Genomic DNA, 17,612 nt, shown 5'->3' on the forward strand with positions numbered 1-17,612 from the left:
CCGTATCGCATGGAGTTGCCGGTTTTTCGAAACGAGCTGGTGACGAGGAGGGATTGGAAGGGATCTCGAAGGAAGGTTTCAAGGGTTAGCCAGCGGGAACGTATGCATTTTTCGCGGAGCTCGGAAGTGCTTTATTTCCATACTAACGTCGTATCCGTACACACCGACAGTCATACTGATCTCAGGAGGCACGTTGTTGCCTCATGGACGATATATACGGAATATAAGGCAAGCCGACAGGCGGAGTTTCGGATGTATCGTTGCTGGTATGCTCGGCGTAGCCTCATCGCCGAAGGCAAAATTGTCTTTCCTGTGAATAGCAAATAGTTGCTGAAAGCGAGATCTCTAAAAAAGAGAACTTTTTTTCGAGAGATTTTAGGAAATGTTTGAAAAATAATGACATTTAAATCGATTAGATGTTGTAAAGATGTTTTTCCTTCAACTTCTTGCCGGCTTGGCCTAATTAAAATAATTCTCTTTGGGTGATGTTGAAAATTTTTTCCATGTCAAATCGGAAGACACGGTTGCGTTTGTTCGTTTATCTTTTGTGATTTCGTCTCGTGTAGTCGAGATTTAAAACAATACGCGTAGCATGTAATTACAATCATCCGATTAGGGACGTTCTCATACTTTATATTTTTTCTTCCGTACTCATATCACGACAAAGTAGATTTCTAGATCATCTTTTTTGCATGTATAAGTGATAAAAGTAAAGAAATACTAGTATCCACAAATAATAGTATAATTAATATTATTTTGTTATAGCTTAAGAAATTATTTTATTTATTTTTAAATAAATTAAAAGAATTATCATATAACATCATATATTTTTTATAGCTTTAATATAATAATATAAAAAAAGTTATCTTTTTATAATATTATCTTTTAAATTATTTTCTTAGGTATTTTTGAATTTAAATTTAAACCATTTACTAAAAATGACTGTAAAAATCTATGTAAACAATATCAAAAAGAGCATTTGCACTTCTTTATGTCAAAATGTATTATAATAAATGCCATAATTTTTTATTCAATATTAATAACTTAAAACAAAACATAGTTGGCATTTATTGATGCCTCTTTGATATATAAAAGTGAGTAGTATGATTGTGATAACTCAAACGATTTAAAGCAAAATTTTTAAGTTTTAATAAAAAATATTATTTTAAATTAATATTATACAATCCATGGATAAAATAAAAGATAACAATGAAATACTTTATATTATTATTTTTTAAAAATTATTGTCAATGTTCTATTCAACTTATTTTGATTATGTATGTTGTATATGTTTTATTTATATTAAAATAGCTAACTATTGTATAAATATTCGATTTATTGAAAAAATAATCGTTAAGTATGAAAAAGATGACATAGAATGCGATTGTCATATTTATGTGTATTGTATTTTGTATTTGACGGAAGGAGAGCATAGTGAACGGAGAAAGGTGACAGGCGATGTGTATCGAAAGAATTTCGACGATCTCCTACAAGTGATTTGACCTTTTTCCACAAGAAATTTCATTGGCGTAAGGAAAAGAAAGTATCATAAAAAGACGCTTAGTACCCCACTTTATAAAATGAAGAAAAGAAAACGTATCATATATTAATGATATCATCATATTAAATCTTAATTAGTACTTTCATTATCTATATTAATATGTTTTTAGTGAAAGTATTCACATAATGGATTTTATATTTAATTACCAAATGTAATGTTAATTTTTGTCTTTATTATAGTTCTTTACGCCAATTACATTTCTAGAGTAAAGTTATAATATCGGAATATTATTTATATCAGAAATCAGAAATGAACATTTGAAAGAAAGAACAGTGAAAGAGAAAGTATAGCAAGTCAAATGGAGAGCACAATTTTTTATAACAATTTCCTTATGTTTATAACACTTTGCTTTATAAGAATAAATATATAAAATATAATTTGTATGCTTATATATATAATCTCTATATGATTGTTTAAGACATTAATTAAATACTAACTGACACATCCGTGATTGCTTGTGATTGCAAAAGATAATGGATATTTATAGATATGACAAATAACATTGTTCCATACTACACAGCTCCTAATTTGGTTACTTGAATTAGTGACATGCAGTTTCGCTCATGTAATCAATTTATTGACATATTAGCCTTCGTGCGTGAGAGTGCACAAGGATGATTACGTATTCCACGTAGCACTGCTTAAAAGGTAACGATCTACGCCTACATCACTTGTATTGAAATGTCGAAGACTTGTTAAGTGGAAACATATGCAATCAGGTTCTTTCATACTTTCATAAAATAGTAACCTTATATATGATTACTGCGACATATTAGTAATGCGTAGTAATAGATAAACGCGTTTTATATGCATTTAACATTTAACTGTAAGATTTATTATTAATCAAAACAGGTTATTAAATGTCATAAAATAAATTATCAATTCAAATATAAAAAATATAAAAATTGCAAATTTTCCTTGTTGCAAAATTATACATATAGATTTCTGCAAGTGAAGATAATAATTTTTTAAATAAATATTTTATTTATCAAATGTATAATAATAGGACATTTTTATCTGAACTCTTTCTAATCTAATACGATATCTCAGGCAAGATTGTGACATTGGTAAGATATATAGCAAACTACATCTAAAAAGTGGGATGATTACTAAAGAAGTTCTTATAGGTGCAAAATAGAGCAATAAGAGTGTAGAGGAAAGCAAAGACAAAAGCGAGAAAGGAACGGGTAAACGACTGAAAAACAAAATGAAATACATTTGTGATCGAAAGAGAGAAAGAGGGAAAAGGAAGCGCGGGAGGCTAAAAGAAGTCTACGAGGAATTCCATAAAAATCGGTGAAATATGCATAGCACCGCGAAACGTGGGGAAGCGTCGCGACGTCGTCGAGCGTCTCCGGGGAAAGCGGAATCTCAGCGCGGGAAGAAGAAAGAGTCGGGAAACCTGGCAGAGGAAGAACGAGGCGGTTCAGAATGAAGAAGGAGTCAGGGAAGAATGAAGGTCGAGTGGGTGGTGAGTTCGGGTGATTGGTGGGTAGGAAAGAGGTGGCGTAGGACAGATAAAAGAAAAGAAGGTTAGAGAGCGAACATTCGGAACGTCTTCTCGAACGAAATCTAATTTCGCTCCCATGGCGAAACTAAGCTATTTTCTCCGCAATATGCACGCACGCGGGCATGCGCAAGTGTTTCCAAAAGTGTTTCCCGGCCTCTTACCTTTAACGCCAGGCGTTCTCTCAGAAAGGCCTTTCCTTCGCCTTTCCTGCTAATCTAAGCTCGCGTCCGATGCACATTCACTAAATGGCAGATAAAATTCCCATTTTGTCGTTCACCCGCCGCTCAAGAATGACACTCCTCGTAATTTTGCTATAAGCGGCCGTATTACTCAGTAGCTGGAAAACGATCTTTCATTTATACTGATATTCTCTCAGTCGTTTGTCGCCGCAGTAGAAAGCACGTACGGATCTGCAAGCGTCGTTCGCAAGCTTTATGCTACGGCAGGATATAACGCATACATAAGGGTCATTCATTATTTCCAACGCTTTGTTCTTTTGATATCTCTATTCATCAGAAAGTGACTAATTACTGAATTTTTGTACATAGCCAACTGTTTGTTGCTAATATTTTAACAAAAATGAAAGCAAATAAATTATTTAAAACATATATTTTCTTTCATTAGAATTTTGGTTTTGATTTTGAGTACAAAAATTTTGATTTAAATTAGAAAATTTTAATTTAATTATGAAAATATTTAATGTTAAACGATTGCAAAAGAATATAACATCGAATGTGTAACGAGAAGAATAAGATTTGAAATTGATCAAAGAATACCTTTCCAAGTGTTACATAATTCTTTAATGCATTGTAGTTTGACCAGTAACACTTGGACAACCCTGTATATGAACATTTTTTATTGACCATCATGGAGGGTTACCGGAGGGTGTCGCCACAACGTTTTACATGATGTTGATCCCCTTTATAATTCGTGTCAAGGGCGGGATGATGATGCGGAACACCAGCCGGTCTCGCGACGGTTTCGAGTGGCAGAAAAGCTTTGTGGACTTGGCGAGAGGGAAAGAGGAAAGCATCGCGCTAATGGCTGATCTCACCATGTGCAATTAAAGGGAAATCATTCCGCTCGAATTGCTTGTTCGTTTGCGTTACTTTCCAACGACGAGAGTAGGCTTATCTCTGATCATTTACACACTCGTTAATCAGTAAATTACACGTTAACATTCGTTAAATAGTAAATTGTTAATATTAGCATAAGGTCTTAAAATGCGTTAATTAATTAAATAACATAATTCTTTTATTAAAAAAACTTTTTTTCTCTAAATTGCGTTTAACAGCACAACAAGATTTTATTATATAATTATTATAATTTAGTATTTACAGACATAAATTTAAAACTTTCATTAAGGTACACGATTTTGATTATTTATTTAGCTTTTATCTAAATTAAATGAAACATTTAATTAGTGTAGAAACAAATAATTTTTTAATGCGCCGTGACCATTGAAAAAATGGATTATTTATTGTTTTCGAACCATTAATTGAACATTTTTTTTAGTGGAATACAACATACATTAATAACTGAATACTTTCTGCGTTTTCTACTTCTGGTTTTCTTGGTTCCTGCAAACTTTCCAAGGCTCTCTAAAAAAGAAAATATTCTCTAAGCCGTTCAAGTAATTGAGCCTTGAAGGATTATCGAGAACGAAACCGGAGAACGAATGACCGAATGGCACGGTGAAACGGCAGAAGTAGCGGTCGTGAGATGGTAGCGAGAAGGTAGGACGCCAGTCCCTGCGCTCTTGCCCTAATAATTAAGCCACCGTCGGTTTTTGATGGCCACTAAAAATGTCGCGGAGGGTCGAATGGTTAAGGAGTCTCGACAGAACCGTCGTGCTGCTGGTTTCTGCTGGCGGTAAAGGGCTCGAGAGGAAAGTGACTGTCGGATCGAAAGGGAGAGGGCAGGGAGATGGCCCTTATGCTCTGATATTAGCAATACCCCGTCTCGTAAAGTCGACTGTACGGCAATTCGAGTCACTTTGCGAACCCTTTATATACTGCCGTTCCTACCTTCCCTTCCTTTCTCTTTCTCACTGTCTCTCTCCCATTGCTTTCACCCTTTGCTCAAACTGGAGGAGAACGTAACGCGTGGTGCCGAGAGAAAGAGCCCACGCGAGAAAGAGCAACGAAGAAGGGCTCGCTGAAATACTGGCAGAGGCAGTGATTTTAATGCGGGTGGTTCTTAAATTTTACGTTACTCCTCGCCCTCGTCGCGTGCACCAACATCACCGCTTCATTTTGGACGCGACCTGGAACGCGGAATTAAACTGTAGCAAGGTAAACCTGTACCACGAATGTTTCTCCACGTTAATTCGGTTATGCGGGTTAGAGATTCGAAGACCTTCTCGTCGCTATATAACGTGAAATCACCGACTAAATTTTGGAAAAGCTATTTAAAAAATTTATTCGACTACATGTATGTATCTTTATATTGAATAGATATTAATAAACATCTTAAAAATTAATTAATATTATTTTTATATACTATAAATTAAATGAGTAAATTATTTTTTATATTGTTTTAAAGCAGTTATTATAAATATATTATCCATTTTTTATTATTTTTTTTATAATTAGTTTTTTTATAATTAGTTTTATAATTAGTTTATATGCAAATTAAAATTATATGTATAGAATTATGTCTATTGAGTATAAATATATATATTATAAGACATATTTGTTTTTTTACAAAAATGTATGTACATTTATTCATTAAATTTACTTTAAAATGTTACAAGTTTTGTAATACAAGTTTTTAATATAAAATAATTAAAATTATATTAACAGATATAGTTATAATAAATTAGGTAGTAATTATATGTAGCTTACGAAATTGCAATGTTGGTAAATCGCTATCTCCTGTGTATAAGCATTTAATTAATTTGATCAATTTGGTAAGATAATCAAAGGATCGGTTCATTTCATTTGAAAATTGTCATCATGCAAATATACATAATCGAAATACTACAGTTACAAACTAATAATTCAATGCATTGTTATTCGTAGAAGAATGATAAATTGCTTATGGCAGACAAATGTTTATGCAATAATCGCTCATTTGCTGCAACTCGAATGTTTACGTTGTATTGTCATACGATAGGCTTCATACATTTTGCAAATTCCTGTTTCCTCATATTAATAATATGCACACACAATCATATTAATGGAACAATTCTATTATCCGTGTTATATTTTAAGTGTCATTTTAAGTGCTACATGCTAGATTTTTTAATCGATGAGTAATTGCATTTGCTGAAAAAACAGCATTCAACTTGTTATTATTTCCAATTACAATTAACCTTTGCAGTGTTTCCAGGTAATTAAACGAGCGAAGAAAGATGGTATGAGTAGCAGGGTAAAATTCCCCGCCATATCGCGCTTCTCTGATTTAATAAGTTCATTATCTAATGAACAGATGTACGGGATCTCTCAATAGCACCGCTCACTCTTCGATAATCAATATTTTTAATTATCATATTTTTATGAATTCAACTGTAGCTAGCTTTTAATTAGATTTGAAATTGGCGACGCGTTTCGATCGCGTTTCACTAATTCACTAAATATATTCTATGATTTATTAATTTGATAATAATCACAAATCAGTTTATATTACATTAAATAAGTCAATTTACGTTATTTTATAATAATTTATTAAATTCTCATTATTATCTAATTTTTTATTAGCAATAGTTTAGTTTATTTAGATTTATTTATAAATTTTTTAGATTAAAGTATTTTTTTTAATTTGTAGATAAATAATTTCAAGAAACGACATGATCTCTCTATGTAATTAACGCATATAACGAATAATTAATATGAGTGAGAAGTAGAATTTTTGATGGTAAATTCTATATAATGATTGTGAATTTCGAGTCTTTAATCTTTCAAGACAAAGGCGCCGAAAAGTGTTAGCTGCGACTGCGGCTTTAACTTTATTCCCATCTTTTTTTGTTCGTTATTCCTCTTTCTTCGTGAATTACTGAAAGGAGATAACAAAGAAAGAATTAAGATTCGTACACACTGACTCAAGAAGGCACACTCACGCGAGTTAATGTATGCACCACGGAAACTTTTTTTTAAATCGTCGGCTTAGTTCCTTTCTCGCTAATGGTTGCTGAAACTCCTTGAAAATTGCTTGCTGCTGCACAGATTACTCATTCAGACGGATAACAGAAGCATTAGGCTTTGCTATCGAAATTATTCTAGAAATTTTCTTTTATTTTCTTTGTTTTCTTTTATTTTTATTTTTTTTATATTCTTTTTTAAGGATATGTTATGGCTTGTTACAAATTATTTTTATTTAGATACAAATTAGAAAGTGTCTTTCTAATACTACGTATGTTTAAAATTAATTATTAGATATAATTTATATTTATCATTTTGAAAAAAGAAAGTTGTATAACATTAATATAAAAAAATATTTATACGTAAACGAATAAGTAAATCCGATAGCTTTTCGAGAATAACGGAATAAAACAGTGCGATAGATAAAAGAGAAACCGTCGCGTCGGAACTATACAAGCAATCTCGATTCAGACATCGGCCGCTCATACGCTGAGTTATACCACTCGCCATTCAATTACTCACACGACACACCACGGGTGTGTTCGATTGTTTCGCTTTTGTATGCACTCGCGATTTCCTCTTGCACGCCGCTCGAGTGCGAATCGACTAACTCTATCCCCGGGGAGACGTTAATTAACCCCCGCTAGCGGGCTTCAAATAAATTTCGGTTAGAACGTGAGAAGCAACAAATCTGAGTCAGGTGGTGTCAACTACGACGAATGCGAGCCACCTTTTACTTGAGTTACTTCAACGCGGGGGTTTTGTGGCTAGTACAGTATTATGGCGAGACACTGAGGGAGAAAGAGAATGCGAGAAAGGGACCGAGAGGATGACAAAGATAAGGATCGCGCGAGAGAAAATAAGGGATTTGACGGAGAAGAGAGAATATAAGCGGATAGAAGACGGACGAAGAGAAGAAGAAATGGAGATAGAGAGGGAAGTGAAAGATCCGAAGGGAAAGCTACCAACAGCGTCACTACGTCTCCCTGCGCGTCCTAATTAGAGAAATTTAAATTCATAGCCACCCCACGGTCTTGAACTTACCCTCGGTATACTCTTCCATCCGCCTGTACTCCCATTCCCGTTTCTCTCTTCCACTTTTCATCTTTCTCTCTTGTCCCTTCATCTCGCCACGCTTTCGTCGCTACGTCCAAGCGCGGTGGGCATTCCTTAACTTAAGCAATTACGAATCGTCCCCCCAGTGACTCGGTCGACTTATATCAAAAGATAATGTCATTTTCCATCAGCATTCTTTACCAGGCGAACGATCATCTTAGTGCGGTCCGATGTCGCGTTAACGATCTAATAGCGCTTATCTTTGAAAATTTGAGGACGCATATCTGTACAATTTAACGGCTTATTTAAAATTTTTCTAGAAAAATTATTTTGCGGTACGCAAAATTTTAAGACTAGGGGTAATTATCTATTCATTTTATTAATATTTTTTAAAGAGCAAATAATATATAAAATTATTTTATTGAGAATTAATATTTTTCAAATTAAAAAGAGTAAACTTTATTTATAGATTTGAAATGAAGCATAAATACGCATTATTCTGATATTTGTTATTCCCATGGGATGTAAGACGAGTGATAATTTTAACTAATTTAAACTTTGACATCCCAAACTTTTGGTGTATACGTGTTTCCTTGCATGGCACCTCTCATGTAGGAGATGTCACGTTTATCGTGTCGGCGGACGGTAGACAATGGAGCTACTAACTGTACGTAAATTACCTTCCCTTTACACAGTCGAACGCGCGCATTAGTTGACGAATCCCTCGTATCTTTAGTCAAGCTACTGGGGATGAATTAACGACGAGAAGTGGGAACTGGGAGAATGAACCGAGTAGTTCAGACAGGAAATTCGTAGGGTAGGCCCTTGGGTGATCTCGAGAGTGGTCACTAATACTCCCTAAGAACGCCCGGCAGCAGCCGTGGAACGCCATTCCCCATCAGCTCGTGCTGAGAATTAACAACGGATGCATTCCTTCTTGATTAGGCTTTCTTGCAAGAGGTGATTTACTTGTATTTGCAAATACAGCTAATTTAATCGATCGATCGAGAGATACGCATTGTGTTTTCAGTCTAAGGATACATTCCGAGTAAATAGGTTAGCGATAATAAATATTCTTTAAAGCGAATAAACTCGTGTGTACATTATGACAAACAAATCGATTATTAATAACTCATGATAATAATGACAATGATTGAAACATAATTACAACAAATAGTAACCAATAACTGTTATCTGCGTAAGCACTTTAAATAATACAATATGCATTATTATAATTTCACGAGTGCGTGCTTTATTGTACACGTATAATCATTTCATTTATGTAACGAATAGACTTTACCTCGTTCGACGTGTAATGTATGAAATTTATGTAGTTGATGACAGCAAATGGATTTTCGCTGCTCGACATTTGTAGCTTGGGAGTCTGCCCCTAACGTTAAAATCCTTCAATTTAGTATTCTCTTTTACAGTGGTAGATCGTGTCTCTCATGAAAAGTTTGCCTCCGTTTGCGGGTATATTTCTGCTTGGACGTAATTTTTTGCGAGCGTGCAAGCTAAAAGCTGTTATAAATCATAGGGTAGCTGGACAGGCATTTATAAGGGAGCCTTTCGAACTCTCGAAGTTGTCTTGGACCATAAAAAGAGAGTTCCACTAAAAGATTTGAGAACGAACGAAATCACGATTAAACATTAGGTACTCCGAGAAGTAAAAATAGAGAGTTGGAACATAACGCGTTTATAATACACATTATATGTTAGACTATAAGTCAAATACATAAACAAACCAGTAGACAATTTTACCTAAAAATTATATTTAGTTGTTTTAGCAAGAGATATACTATATACGAGAAAAGAGAAAAAGCTAGTACGAGCCAAATAGAAACTCTGTTCTTTACGACTAAAACTTTATGCTTCTTTGCTTTTAACTTTTTACGGAATTCTTCACAAGCAAGTTGTTTACACGCGTTGATTGCGGATTCATCAAGTTACGAGTGACGTATTGCTTGGATGCTTTTGCTTTTTCTCATTCTTTGTTTCTAAACAATCCGAAAATGATACCAGCAACTTAGATATTTTAAAAGACTATCTATTTGTCCTTGCAGTCTGATTTTTGTATTTATTTAATCAAACTATTACTACAAAATTTACTTTGATTTAATATTGATTGCATAAATTTATTTTCTAATTACATTTTATAATTACAGTTATTCAGGATATATCTTGTTAAATCTTCTTGTTAAACAAAATAAATTTAAAAAAAGATGGTAAGCTGGTATCGTAAAATACAGCACAGTAAATATCGAAATAACTTTTACTGCGAGCTGTTGAATAATACGTTTTGTTATTGCTGCATTGTGAAACACAGTATCACAGTGAAACACGAATCGTCCGTCGTTAGACGAATGCGCAGTCGCGCGCAGCATGGTGCACCATAAAACGTGAGACAACATCCATTCGGTGGGTCTTTCCCCGTTTGCACTTAGATAAATCTGTGCTTCTTTGCTTCCAGCATCGCTGGCGCACCGTTCCGCTTCTACTCGTAAAGACGCCACCAAACACGCAGATGATAGGTATTATGTACGAAAGACATTCAAATGAAGCTTCGAAGCACGTTGCACTTCTGACAAACTGCGACTACCACAGGTAGTGACGATGGTTGGTCTAGGCCCGAAGTTTCGAGGGAGCTACGTAACGTCGTTGGCACCGGTTAATTTGCATCCCTTAATGAGTCGCTCACGTAACACTCTTATCTTTACACCTTGTCTCTACTCCTCTCCCCGCATTCTCGTCAGAGCGATTCTGTTCCCCTATACCTCTTTCTCTTCTCCTATCCACCGCTAGGAGGCATTTTCCACTTCGAACAGAACGGCCTCCACCTCCTCATCCTGAACTTCTTCTTTGTTTTCTTGTCATTCGGCCTTGTTATTTCTAAGTTGTATCCCACTTCGCTTCTTGGCTTCTTTCCACTCCTTCGTCTGTGGTCTTTCTCATCCTCACGACGACCTATCGACCTTCAATCTTGCAAGGATCAAATTGTTTCTCGTCACACTTCATGAAGATGCGCTATTAATAGAAACTAAAAATCACAATTATTTGTGTAAAAAAATGTTCTTAAAAAATTATGTCAATTTTGTAACGTGTATTTGATTAATATAATAATCGGTTTATTGAAGATTTATAATCAACTTTTAAAATATTATTTTCAAAAATACTTTTATTGTAATGTAACATTGAATATTTTTAGGAAGTAAAAAAAAAAATAAATGTTTATTTTTATTTATGAACGCATTGTATTTTCACAAATTCTTATTTATAGACACAAATTTAATTCATAGATAAGTATGACATATTTATATTCTAAAATCAAACTTTATATTATAAAAGATAGTTTTAATTGAGATACTTTTACTATAAAAATATTTTGTCATATAGATTAAATATAATTTTCAACAAATAAGTTTCTAAGCATATCTTTTAAAATAATCTTTTAAAATAAAACATATATCTTTTAGCTTATTCAATATTATCTCAGCGATTTTTTTTTGCAATAGTAAGAATGCCGCAATTGCAGACCTCGAAAATGTGTCACCTCGATGTGGCGTTACCGGTGCACGAAGCACCCCCGTCGCTTATGTCGTCCTTCCACCCTTTCCGCTCCACTCCCGCTCTGTTCCGTTATTCTTGGTCGGGTGGCTCGGAAAACGCGACGCGACGCATCTGTTGCCAAATTATTTTGCCCACGGGTCCGTGAAAAATTTCCCCCGGTGCCATTATTGTTCCGTTGCGCGTGAGAATCTAGTTATTTGCTCATTTCATTGTTCCTTCTCGCGGCCGGTCCGGAAAATACGCTGCCACTTAATTTCTGCAAGGTTATGGCAGAGATGATAATGATAAATAAAATTTTAATATTTGACGAAACAAAATTTATATCAAATATGAAAATTTTGTTAGAAATTGTCTACAAGTCCATTTTGTTCTTTTTGTTAGAAATTGTCTACAAGTTCATATCTTTTATTGTCATTTATTTTGTCTTTTATAAATATATTTCAGAGGTTAAAAATATTTTTAATCCCATAAAACATACTTTTTCTGCAATTAAATAATTAAATAAGAATAAAATTCCTTTATTGAATTATTATAAGTTACAACAAAATAATTTTAAAATAAACATGTTTTTTGTATTTAATTATAAACTCATTTTTGTATTTAATTATAAATCATTTTTTATAACGAAATTACTATATATATATATATATATATATATATATATATATATATATATCATATCCATCTATAATTTCAGTATACTGGAAACAGAGCTAATTGCAGCAGTGATGATGTCGTTCCCACATCATGCAACTTAAGAGCGCTTATGTTAGTATTACAATAATATTATGGAAATAGGTCATGCACGATGCAAATGGAGAAACTCGATGAGTCTTCCTCAGGTGTTCAAATCCGGTTTGTAGGTGCATCGTGACGATTTCCCTACATCATAATGAGGATCAATATTTAGTACTAATGAAGCTTAGACAAATGCTGAAACCTATTTTATTCTAGACTGCCGTTGTCAAAACATTTGTAATAAGAATCGATAAATTTTAAACTTTTTTTTTAAATTTAATAATTTATATTGATTAAATTTAACATGAACAAACTTTTTTACAGATTTTTTATTGTTTTTAATAAATAAATAAAAGATGGTTCATATATAAGACAATAATTGGTAATAACATTGTAGTACAAAAAATAATACAAATTCCATATAGTTTAAAAAGTGTAATAAATAATATTACATGTGTATTCAAAAATTAATAGGATTGAACAAAAAATAAATTAGTTAAATAAAATTATTTAATATTATAATACAATATAGTAATATATGAAAACAAGAGAATTGCGTATATTAAAATTTGTTCCTTCTGAACGCAATATAAGAAGAATAAAAGTACGATACATATATACAGGAAAAACATAATCGGATTTTGAGATAATAAGTGAGAAAAGTAGACTATGGGGTTGAGAGAGATCAGTTTCAGTAACATAGAAAAGAGAATAAGTAAGTAAGAAATGTAGAGGCCACAAGAGTCATAAGGGTCGACCACAATAGTTCATTTCTCTTTGAAACTTCAGAGTATACGATAATGATTAACGAAGATAGTACAAAAATTTATTAAATAAAAGGATAAAAGACAACAGTCGGCAAACGATTCGTAAATTGACTTTCAAAAATGAATAAATATCGATGATTTACAATACAACAAAATGTTTTTAATATTTAATTACAGTTTAAAGCTATAAGAAATTCTTCATAATATAGAAATGTTTGCACAGACATTTAGCATAAACCTCATCGAGAATGCGACCGCATATCGTTCTTACGAGATAATTCCTTCCGCGAGACGACAAAGAAATAATTATTCGTGTAATTACACTTACTTACGCAAAGATATTTGTGTAATGAATGAATGCTGCGTACATGACTGGAATTTTCAATGTGGACAATTTTTCCTGACGCGTACTAATGTATTTGTCGATGGCTGCGATTAATTACAATTACGTTAGTATGTATAATTTATATTAATAGATTTATCTAAATTACATTAATGAGATAAATAAGATTAATGAACAAATAACAAATGCAAAATATTATTTTGCAAATACAGTAATGACTTTTGCAAAGAAATATTTTTATGGAGCAATCTTTATAGAATGCATAAGAAACGGCATGCTATTTATAAGAAACGTTGGCGCTATTTTTTTGAAATCATGCCGACATGTGGAACACGTGCGCTAAACGTCACGTCGTCCGTCTGTCGCTTTATCAAGAATCCTATTTTATATCTGCTGCACTGGCAGCAGTAGTAGCAGTAGTATCTTAAGAGACCTTAGTCAGCCAATATCTCGCATATTGGCAACTACTGATGTTCTGAATTTCCATCGTTCATTTCTCTGCATAGTAATTTAACGAAATAACAAAATCAAATAAAACTCAAACATATCATAGTTTTGTATTTTACATGATATAAAATGTACTATAAAATTTTATATCGCAAATTTTTACAAAAATAAATCACTTAATAAAATAATAAATAATTTTTTATTATTTTGTTTATTAAAGTTCATAAGTAATATAGAACTTAATTTTAAGAAAAAGTTATTACGTATTAGCGTAATATTACTATTAATATTATTAATATTATTAATAACAAGTAATATTAAACCATAAACAATATTTAACAATATTTATAATTATTAGAAATTAATAGAATATATCTATCTGATCTTTGCTAGATTTAAATTACATATATTATATTTCTAAGCAAAATTATCTACTTATAGTTTCCTCTTGTGCTTACCTTTTAGTCATTCCCTACATTTAACCAAATGAAGTACCTTGAAAATAATAAAACGCCATATTTCAAGCAAGCTCCTATCGTTGAAGCAGTTATGCAAATTTTAAGAGGAACCTCCTCCACTTGAGATCGTATAAGAACGGAGCTCTGCCGGTGACATTTTTAATTATTCAATAAAAACTCAATCGTGGCTATAGATTTAAAATGTTCATTGTTACATTAATTTCTTTTAATATTTAATAATATTTTTACGGTTTTTTTCTTTTATGGCTTTCATTATTTGCAATCATAAAAATAACTTTATCCCGAGGCCAAAATAAATTATCTAAACTTATAAAAAAAAATTATAAAAAATGTTGTTATAAATTAATATAATGTTTATGTTTTATAATTAATATAATGTTTATGTTTTATAATATATTATGTAAATTTATATTTATGTTTCCTATATTCAAAATTATCACGAATCATAGCAAAGATCTTATGTTAAAATTATTTTCTATTTCTGTACAAATATAAAGAATATATCTTTGTTATTTTTTTCTGATTTAAATTGCAAACATTGTATACATACATAATACAAAGCATTGCTCTATAACTTACCGAATGTGATCTTTTCATAACTCACGTTTCTTCATAAATATCAGAGAGACAATCATATTCAACAAAAAATTAGAATCATCTTTTTTATCTCTTATTATTTTTAATCTTCTAAAAAAAAAATTATTTGGAAAACACAAAAACTCCAATGCTTTCAACTTTATTTAATTGCACATATAAAAACACATACACACACACACACACACACACACAGACATTCACATTTGTGTTTAAAACAGGAAATGTTTTTCATAATATTGAGAGAATTGTGTATTCTGCAATAATAACAATAAAAATAAAAACATTTTTTGTGTATATAAATATGTAAAGAAATTATTGTAACTAAAAGTGTATATTTGATAGAAATGTATTTGCTTTTTCAGAAAATGTAAAAAATTTACTTGTTTATAAAATCTAACATTTTATTTAAAAATACTTTTTTTTGTATGTTAAAATATATATTCCGTAAATTGATGTTTGATTTCTTTATTTATTATACAACAGATTTAATAATTTTACATTTTACGTAGTGCAAGAAACAAGCGAGAACAATAGAAGACAAACCTAATAAATTCGTAATGAGTACAATCGAAGCGATATCGCGTGACCACATGTTATGTTCCTCGCACCAGAAGCAATTGTGTTCGCAATACCACTTCTCATAGGCACAAATCTATGACATATTCCCGACTGTTCCACAATTTGCCTACCCCATGATTGTAAATCACAGCAACAAGTCTCTAACCGATTGTCTAATACGAATGCCATTATGTACTTAGTTCCAATTCTAATCTTTCATTGACCGATTATCGATGGAAAAAAATTAGCACTTTTTGCTTATAAGAAAATAAATTTTAGAAAATTTCAGAAAAAATTTTATTTGATATACATCAGTTCTGAAAAAAAGTAAAAAGTAAAGAGTACGATTTTGTAGGATATATAATTTTTCTCTTTCTGAGTGTACAATAAGTATACAAATCTCAAGAGTAAAATTAGCAATCAACTTATCATTCGATTAGCCGTTTTCTCTGATTTCCAGCTGCGCCGTACTTTTTCTAGCTTTTCACCCCGCATTGTGGCAATTACCGGCATGCCGACGAACGGTAGAGTCAGCTAAACAAAAGACCGTTAAAGCTATCCTCGATATCCGCATCCTCCGTTTCCGCCCGATCTCGTTTATTTCGTATCAACCTTTTCCATCAGCTTCATCAAGTGTTTCTTTTGTACCACCTTTCTTTTCTGATCGCTAGAATGAATCACGCAGCGCATTTACGATTGTCTTATCATCTTCCATAAGAATATTGTATATGTATATAGAAGATTGGAACAGTTTTGAATTGGTTTAAATATCGTTCTATAATGCAAGTGAAAAATTTTACTAAGCAAATTTTGAACACTATAATCAATATTGTTAATTTTAACAGTTCAATCAACAGCGTATCCGATAATTATGAAATACTTTTCGTAATAATTATAACAATTTTTTAAAATTTCTTTGCACGCGTACATGATAAATTTCTTATAGATATCAAAAGAAGTGAAACGTAAATTTAACGGATTCGAATTAATCGATTTGATTCATAAAAACAAATTCGTTTAGGCATGAAACGAGAGGGAGAGTTTAGAATTGAGTATCAAGTGGACTCGAGGTACTCCAGGGTTAAATGGATCGACCCGTATATGAGGTCGTTGCCAAAGTTACGTGAGCGCACTCATAGTCAAAGCGGAGCTCGCTTATCTCTTTGGTTATTCAATTATGACAATTTGTTCCGAAGGAGGGTATATGTCCCGCACACCAGCACGCTTTGTACCGGCGCGACGGCAGAGGCCGTTCCGCGATAAATTGAGCTCTCAAGAAGGTCTGCGATTGCCGTATATATGTGAATCGGTGTGGAAAAGGTGAATGGGCTTGCAGCAGTTCTGGTAGCGCTGGAGAAGAAAGGACGGCGATGGGTCTCTCCTCTTTCTCCCTTCTCTCTTTTTTCCCTGCCCTATAATGTACGCACATATACACGCCTGGCCTCAATATGCAAAATCGCTGAATATGGCCGTAAAACGCAGGCGGCGTGTATGCCAATATGGCGAGTATGGGAGGCCGAATTCTATTCTTCTCTTTCTTTCTTCCTTACACAGCTGATAGAGAATGGAAATATTAACGTTAACATTTTCAGATGCCATAATAGTTTTAAATCTTTCAATTGACAGCTCCTATATATCGGTTAATAATTTAATAATTATTTTAACAATTATTTTTATGAATATTGATATCTGTATCCTATTTTTTATCATTTGACCATTCTTTTAATAACATTTTTCAACCATTCTTTCAATAACAATAACGATTGAAATATGAACAAAGTCTTATACATCAAATTAGTTTTACTACAAAGATTATTCAAAATTTAGACATCTCAAGAAAATGATATATTTTTCGTTTATAAACGTCCAACCATTTTCGAACAATCGTTTCTTCGTGTCGACTGAAA

General features: G+C 32.4%; 2 protein-coding genes across 6 annotated transcripts in view; one reads left to right on the forward strand and one right to left on the reverse strand.

Moving 5' to 3' along the window:
* LOC105424743 (cytotoxic granule-associated RNA binding protein tiar-1-like) overlaps positions 1–17,612 on the forward strand; it is a 106,368-nt gene that overhangs the window by 44,997 nt on the left and 43,759 nt on the right. The window lies entirely within an intron of this gene.
* LOC112552453 (uncharacterized) overlaps positions 9,528–17,612 on the reverse strand; it is a 61,945-nt gene continuing 53,860 nt past the window's right edge. For 2 of the 3 annotated variants that reach the window (XR_016141367.1, XR_016141369.1), the window contains 2 exons: positions 11,744–12,032; positions 9,528–11,246 (listed from right to left, as the gene is read on the reverse strand). Coding sequence is in view for 1 of the 3 variants with exons in the window: in XM_089085299.1 (XP_088941425.1) it covers positions 11,983–12,032 (50 nt within the window). In the remaining 2 variants the exon portion in view is untranslated. Of the gene's footprint in view, positions 11,247–11,669; positions 12,033–17,612 lie in introns of those variants that run through there. The other variant, XM_089085299.1, reaches the window with a different exon arrangement.

The sequence above is a fragment of the Pogonomyrmex barbatus genome, unplaced genomic scaffold (genome assembly GCF_055798465.1).
Source record: "Pogonomyrmex barbatus isolate J1 unplaced genomic scaffold, ASM5579846v1 scaffold1, whole genome shotgun sequence".
Lineage (NCBI taxonomy): Eukaryota > Metazoa > Arthropoda > Insecta > Hymenoptera > Formicidae > Pogonomyrmex > Pogonomyrmex barbatus.